This window comes from Octodon degus, unplaced genomic scaffold (genome assembly GCF_000260255.1).
Source record: "Octodon degus isolate 3935 unplaced genomic scaffold, OctDeg1.0 scaffold00098, whole genome shotgun sequence".
Taxonomy (NCBI): Eukaryota; Metazoa; Chordata; class Mammalia; order Rodentia; family Octodontidae; genus Octodon; species Octodon degus.
In genome coordinates this window covers 6,128,067-6,136,338 of record NW_004524674.1, presented here as the reverse complement: position 1 = coordinate 6,136,338, position 8,272 = coordinate 6,128,067, and the positions used below count along the sequence as shown (strand labels likewise).

Sequence of the window (8,272 nt, the reverse complement as noted above, 5' to 3'; positions counted from 1 at the left end):
AGAGAGAGACAGAGAGAGACAGAGAGACAGAGACTGAAGACAGGTGGGAACAACCTCAGAAGAGCAGGGAAGCACAGGACAGAGGACATGGGGGAGGAGGGTGTCAGTGTTGAATGTTTCAAATAAAATTAGAACCACATACACTGGATTTGATAGCATAGAGATCATGGTGAGTAGTTTTAGTGCAATGCTAACAATGCAGATATATTTTCAAAAAGCTTAAGTGTGAAGAGAAGAGAGAAGGGTAATGGTGAAGGAGAGATGGATGCAGCATAAAAATAACAGCAGTTTCATTTTTGCTTTTTAAAATTAAAAAAAATATGTAAGGGTAGGAGTGTAGCTCAGTAGCAAAGCACATGCTTAGCACACAGGGTGCCCTGGGTTTGATCCCACAGAGGGGGGGTAATACATAACATAAAAACATTACATATAGGGTATACAGTATATGGATAAGTACTATGTAAGAAGAAAGTATTAACACACATAAAGAAATAAAGATAAGACAGTGGGAAGGACTGGAATCCAAAGCACAGAGACACAAAATTAGTCATGAGCAGGAATCTGACACTTTTACCACTGAGACAAAAAGGAATAATGGCCACAGAGATAATAGGAAGGAAGTAACGGGAGAGAAGAATTCAAATAAGTTTAAATCATAAACTTTGGTTTTCTCTGTGAAGAGGATACAAGAGTAGGGAAGGAGCTCCTTGTTCAAGTCAGTGGACAGAGTTATATACACAACTGTTTCACAAAGAATTGTGAAATATGCATGGAAATATATAGGAGTTGATGGATAACAGCGTAAAGTTTTGGTGACCTCTTAGAAGACTTAACTGAATGGGTAAACAATGTGAAAGCTACAAATTAAACTTTCATCACTGCTTCTAATCAATTACTTATAGTTCTGAAGCAGAACAAACAAAACATAACATAAAGGTGGGGATAGGAAAATAACCAGAGTATAATAAACTCAAGGCTGACTATGGTGCCACACAGCAATACAAGCCAATCAGTTATGCCCAAAGAGCATAAATGTGAAGCTAGAAGAAATGAGATGTCACAAAGTTTGTTTCTTCTACCATAAGAAGGAAAAGTAATTCAAAATGCTAGGAAAAAGGATCATAATTATAAATATATCATTTTGAATAAATGATAATCAAGGAATAAAATGTTAAAAATATTTGTTAAGTAGCACAAATATAGACAGCCTAGTTCCTGCCATGATTATACAGTAAATAATACACATGGGCACCACTCTGGAAAGGCTATTTGACCATTTTTTTAATTTTTAGAATCAACCAATTGGGAACCCACAACCAACAGAATTCAAAAAGGAAAAGTGGGACAGCAAGTAACAAAGGGAGCAAGTGGGGGTATTGAGGTACAGTTTAACAAATTCCAAAACAGAAAAATGCAATAGTTACTTAAGGGCCTGGGGATATAGCTAGTGGCATAAGCACCTTCCTGTTAAGTGCAAGTCCCCAGGACCGTTAAAAAAAAAGTTATTCAGGCCTAGGGATATCATTCAAGGTAAATTGTATGTTTAACATGCATAAGATCCTGGGTTAAATTCCCAGTGCCAATGAATAATAACAACAAAAAAAGTTACTTAAAATTTTTTTAAATAACCAACAAAAAATAAAATCAAATTTGGAGAAGGTGGGTTAAATTTTGTATCTCCTTTTTGCTTAAAGTTGATTAAAGAAAAATAAGCACATTATTTTAAATTACAAAGATAAATATAACTCTTAAAATAAGTAGGTTTTTTTTTTTTTAAGTGATTATCTTGGGAGTGAGGAAAGATTATTGTAGTGTTGCATAGTGATTTATGCAATTATTTTTTCTAGTAACTGTCAAATGAGGAGCTAGAGCAAACCTGATTAAATAGAAAATGATCCATTTTATGAGCCAGAAAGGACAACATAAGACTCTGTGTCATGGTTTTCCATTTCTCCTTTAATAAACAAAGTATAATACAGTTTCTACTTTTTTCACAAAGTGTTTCACACAAAAGTGATGGGAAGCAGGCTTGGTGGCTTATATGCTTGTAATCCTAGCACTGGGAAAACTGAGGCAAAGGATCACTATGAATTCAAGGTCAGTTTGGGCTACACAGTGAATTCAAAGTTATGCTGAGAGCTGGGGAGACAGCTCCGCAGACTAAGTGCTTACTCAGGCAAACTCAGGTACCAGGGTTGAACCCCAGCACCACATGCCACGCTGGATCCACCCCCAGACACACTGAGCTGGCAACCAAGTCCAGGCGGTGGCACACGCCTGTAATCCCAGCACTGAGGAGGCTGAAAACTGGAGGATCACTACGAGTCCAAGCTGCGTAGTGAGACCCTGTACCAAATACATAAATTTTTAAAAGTTAGGCTGAACTATATAGCGAGATGATCTCAAAAGAAGAAAAAAAGGTCAGCGATGTAGTGCATGGTGGGAAGCTACAAGGGTCAACTGCTGAAAAATAAAAATAAAATAAAATGAGGGAAATGGGAAAGACAGCTAAAGCCAAAACTGCTACCTACATAGTAATGATGTAAATCTATAACTGCTTCAAGTAATCCAACTGTTTGGCTCTTCCAGATTGCAAGTCTCCTCTACCAAAAGAATATGAAGTCAACAGCATCACATGAAGTAAGTGATCTGAAGGTTCACAGAGGAACAGGAAGGAAGTAAAAGCAAGGGATGGCAGAGTACTACTCTCAATAAGGTCAAAAAGTAGGAATTAAAGTAAAAAACTAAAAAGCCAGGTGTGGTAGTAAGTGCCAATAGTCCCAACTACCCTAGTAGACTTAGGCAGAAGATCATTTGAACACAAGAGTAACATAGTCAGACCATACATATCCAAAAAAAAATTTCTGCAAGAACCAAACTAGCCTGTAATGCACATTGAGAGGACACAAGAACAGTAAAACTGAAACAGAGTGTGGTACTAAGTAATACCACAAGCCAAGTGTTAACATTCCACAAAATAAAAGGCAACAACAAGGATAAAGTCAGGGCAAAAAATATTATTAGAGGATGGTCAAAGATAACACAGCAGGCCTTAGGAAGCAGTTCACACAAAGGTAAGAGCACAGAGCTGCAGACACAGCAATGGGGAGACAGGAAAAATGCCAAGTGGTAACCTGAGAGCTCAGGCCCTTCTGCAAAAGTGCTGGAAGCCCAACACTGAGGTGTCTGTCTGGACTAGTCTCTGCTAGTTACTAGACGCTTTTGCTTCTAGCTTTATTACAGATTTTACTACAGGAACGTATCCATTTTTCTTCCCTCACTTCAAATTAAGAAACAATTTAATACTACCCTGTCAGTAAAAATGCCTAGTGATAATAGACGAATGCTTACCCCTACTTTCCGTAAGAGATCCCCCACAATGTTTAGTGCTGATATCCTAGCTGAAGGAGTTAGTGGACTGGTTCCAAAACCATTTGGTATAGCTAGAGAAAAAGAAAAGGAGAGTGATGACATTGACAGTACCTTTTACATTTGGTTTTACTCTTGATATTACAAAGCAGGCTACACTCAAAAAGTCAATATACCATTTCAAACTATAGAGATGTCATAAACAGGTTTAACAAACCATTTGCCAGTTGATAATTTAAACTATACAAACTTTTCATTATTACAAATAATGCTACAAGGACATTTATCATTAAACATCTAGTTAAGTATTTCTAGAGAAGAAATTTCAAAAACTAAAACTATTAGGTTAGAAAGATGTCCTTTTTTTCCACCCTAATAAAAGGCAACAACGAAAAAGTTGGTCCACGAAAAAGTTGTGGCATGATCAGCAATCAGCATAGTGGTGTCCTCAATATCATTAGATGTCATCTTTTTTTGGCAATCTGATAGTCATGCTGTTTTAAATTTTTATTTCCACAATAAGGAGGCATTTAAAGCTCCTCTTCTGGAAATTGTGTTTATTCTTTGTACTTTTCTGTACTTGGCTGTTTTTACCAATCTGTAAGAGCAAATTATAGATATTCACCCTCTCACTCAAATATGCCATATATACACTGTGTAACATTTCCTTCAAACTTTGTGTCCTTGGGGGAATATTTGGCTTCCTCAATTCACTATTGCTCACAACATTTTCTCCTATTTTTCTACATTTTTATATTTAGATTTTCTTTTAACATTGAGTAGGTTGGGTGGGGCCCTGGGTTTCATCCCCAGCACTATACTATCCCCAAAAGATTAGCTAATTTAATGTATCTTCAATGTACAGTTACCTAAGAAATAGGGTATGATTTAACTTTCTTCCAATGGACAGCCAACTGTCCTAATACCACTAAACTTCCAACAGGCAGCATATAGTCCTCATGTGAAATGGCACTATAATTATACGTTGAATTCCTTAGTCTCTAAATATAGTCTACCAGAAGTATACCACTTTAATCATCTTTATAAAGCTACTCAAAAAAAAAATGTACATATAATAGGTACCATCTAATATATCAATTGATACATAAACAGAACCATGTTAATATACACCAGTATGCTTGCTATTTCAAATGCAAGACCCTCACTAGCCTTTTTTCTTTTTTTTTCTGGCAGCACTTAGAATTGAACTCAGAGACTTTGCATTGAGGAGTTATATTACTGACTCTTTCATATTCTGAGATAGGGTGTCACTAGTTCACTACTTTTTCGGGCTGGGATCAAACTTGTGATCCTCCTGTCTCAGTCTCCCCGGCTCCAGAGCTTACATGTATATGGTACCACTCCTGGCTAATTATTAGCCTATTTCAAATTTTTCTTGACTATTCTTGCCCACAAAGTAAAACCAGAACTTTAACATCTATTACATTTATATTAATGTAACATAAACAGTAACATGTGGCCGGTGGCTACTGCACTGAGCAGCACAGAGAGCTTACTGTATTAACTGCACAACAGCAGACCATCTCATATCACTCTAAAAGATAAAACCCTGTATTTTGAAACTGGGCAGGAGAGCAGATAGCTTAAATTTGGGATAAACTTCAGGGAATGGGAAAAGCTGAGATACAATCTGCAAACTGCGAAAAAAAATTTAAAAATATGACTCAAAGATCTTTAGGAATGCATCCTAAGGTTTTACCTAGTGTCTACAAAGCAGCTTGTCTCCCTATCTGGAATAAATAAATCATAGTTGATGACAAAAGGAATCTCCCCAATGTACCACTCATCAATCACCTTGAACATTAACTCTGATGATAGCAGCTCCTGAAACATGTAACAGAATGTGCCTATCTGAACCAAGTTTAGATGCACCTGACTGGCAACACGAAGATTATTCTGTGCATATTTGTGAGCAAAGTCCTCTAGTTTTTCATGATACAATAAGTGGCAAAAGCAAAAAAAAAAAAAAAAAAAAAAGTACTTAAGTATGAGCCCAAAGCCTGTGTGACACAGAGGTGTACACAAACACACTCAAGCACATACAGCAGGAAAAAAAACACAAAATGTTAAGGACAGTTGTCTTTATGTGATAAGATTACAGATGGATTTTTTTTTTTTTCTCTTTCTGTTTGTTTAAAGTTTTTGTATCTTTTCTACATGGGGCTGAGTGGGTAGCTCAGTGACTAAGCCCTTGCTTAGCATATCCAAGGCCCTAGGTTCAATCCCCAACACCACAAAATAAAAGCTCTGCATGAATATATTATTGCCGTAAGAAAAAATGAATTTTCCTTAAAACCCTTTTAACTTTTTTTTTTGGACAGCAGCAATGTTTTTCTTAACATTTTTATTAGTATAATGTTTGTGGTATGTAATGATTGCATTCACCGTGAGGAATTGACACATGTATATAACATCATAGTTCAGGTTGTTTCCCTCCCTCTTTATCTGCCCCGTTTTCTGGTCAGCATCAGACTCATTTATTTATAAGTCATCATAAAGTTAATTACCATACACAGAAAAACTTTTCACTCTTAAAAACAATTTACTAAGTAGATCTTAAAGGTAGCCCTTACCTTCTTGTTTCCTATTATTTCCTCCTTCTCCTTCCCTTACCAGTCAGCCAACCTGTAAGCTGCCAATTACTATATAAGCCTGAACAATTCCTACTTCACCAACAAACCAAAACAAACCTTTCGGAGAAGGAAAACTGTTTTCTGTTCCTTTGCCAACAGGAGTAGCCGGCAAGGAGAGCGAGGCCTGGACAGCAGAATCCATCTTCTCACAGTCCAGAGTCGGAGAACTGGGAGCCGACTTTCGGGTCACTTCCTGTTGTCTTTCCCGAACTGCTAGTTCTTGCCTTAAATCTGCAAAATGTTGCAAACAAAAGCAGAAATACTCACTAGCAGAAGCAGGTACACCATGCAAGTCACATCTGAAACATCACAAAGACATTTTTCTTAAAGTAATACTTCTCGGGCTGGCCAGATAGCTCAGCAGACTAAAGTACCTGCTTAGGCAGGCACAGGGACCAGGATTCAATCTCCAGCATGCTGTGCCAGCCCCACCCCCAGGGTGCACTGAGACAGCAACTGAGACTGGGTGTGGTGGCGCCTGCCTATAAACCCTGAACTTGGGAGGCTGAGAAACAGGAGAATCACTGCGAGTCCAATCTGTGTAGAGAGACGCTGTAGACATTGAACTAAATTACTAAACACATAAAAAAGTAGTATTTCTCAAAAATAAACTTCCAAATTAGTATTTCATTTCAAAGGTAATAAAAATAACTCTAAATAATCTATTACAATTTTTAAGTGCTATAACCTGAGAAGACTTACTATTCCCAAATGCAAAAATACAGAATCAAAAATAGAAATCAGTGACTGATACAAAAACAAAACATTATTTGTCAATTCATTTGTTTTCATTTTGAAATGTTATAAATGCAGAATTACTGCAAAATCACAATAAAGTGTATTACTGCAATTTTAAATGGGCTGGGTTCTTAAATTATCACTATGAAATATTTTGTTCTAGGAAAATATTCAAAATGGTCTGAGTAGCCAGGCATGATGGCACTCGCCTGTAATCTCAGCACTTGGGAGGCTAACGTAGAAGGATCACCATCAATTCGAGGATGGCCTGGACTACTCAGTAAGTTCTGGGCCAGTCTGAACTACACAGTGAAATTCTTTCAAAACTCTAAAAACCAATTTGAATTTTTTTCTTGCTTTCAAATATTGGATTTTTAATCCAAAATTAAGGTTTTCTTTTTCAGTTCTTTAACTGACTTACAGAATACTGTTTATATTGAGAATGGACACAAAGTTATCCCATTTCTGGGATCCAAAAGAATTCAAAACAGGGTCACAGAGATATCTGCACAACTGCATTCATAGCAACATCATTCGTAATAGCCAAGAGATATAGGTAAGCCAAATATCCACCCATGAATGAATAAAGAAAATGGGAACAAGAGAGGCAGAGGGAAAAAGGAAGGAAGGGACAAGAAAGAAAAGGAAAAATAGAAACAAAGCTTTTGTAAATAAGGAAGGAAAGAGGGGTTGAAGGGAGAGGAGAAAATAGGAAAACAGAAAAATCAAAATATATCATGTAGGGGCCGGGGAGATCGCTCAGTGGAATAAACGCTTCCCTGGCAAATGCAAGGGCCTGAGTTCAATCCCCAGTTCCACAAAAAAAAAAAAAAAAAAAAAAAAAAAAAAAAAAATCATGTATAGATATAAATTCCCTATGATGAATGTTATCATTATGTATATTTAAAAAGTACCAATAAAAAAAGAAAATGGATACATGCAATAGAATATTATTCAGTCTTTAAAAAGGACATCCTGTCACATGCCACGATGTAAACCAGGACATTATGCTAAGTGAAATAAAGCAGTCACAAAAAGGTTTGTACTGCATGATTCCACTTATATGAGGCATCTAAAGTAGTTAAATTCAGACAGAAAGGAGAACTGTTGTTTCAAGAAACTGGGGGAGAAGAGATAAATAAGGAAGTTGCTATTTCACGGTTTACATGGTTTCGGTATTAGAAGACAAAGAGTTCTAAAGATATGTTGTTATTCAACAGTCACTAAGCACTACTAAATTGGATATTTTAAATTGGTTGGGATGGTAAGTACAATGTTCTACCACAATTATAAATAAATAAGATGCAAAGTTAATATTTTATATATTATATAAGTAACCAGCAGCTCTTTAGATAAATCACTCCCTAGGTGGAAAGGGACAAAAAAGGTATTTAAAACACACTGGAGGGCTGGTGAGATGGCTCAGTGGTCTAAAGCACCTACTTAGAACAAGCTTAACAAAGCAAAGGGACCGCGGTTCAATCCCCCAGCACCACATGCCAGCCAGCCCC

The 8,272-nt window shown here is 36.8% G+C and overlaps 1 protein-coding gene across 3 annotated transcripts in view; it reads right to left on the bottom strand.

Moving 5' to 3' along the window:
* Nucleotides 1-8,272, bottom strand: part of Ndel1 (nudE neurodevelopment protein 1 like 1) — a 60,849-nt gene that overhangs the window by 9,637 nt on the left and 42,940 nt on the right. For all 3 annotated transcript variants that reach the window (XM_023723238.1, XM_004638458.2, XM_004638457.3), the window contains exons 6-7: nucleotides 6,081-6,254; nucleotides 3,352-3,443 (exon numbers count right to left, since the gene is read on the bottom strand). In XM_023723238.1, the coding sequence (XP_023579006.1) occupies nucleotides 3,352-3,443; nucleotides 6,081-6,254 (266 nt within the window). The remainder of the gene's footprint in view (nucleotides 1-3,351; nucleotides 3,444-6,080; nucleotides 6,255-8,272) is intronic.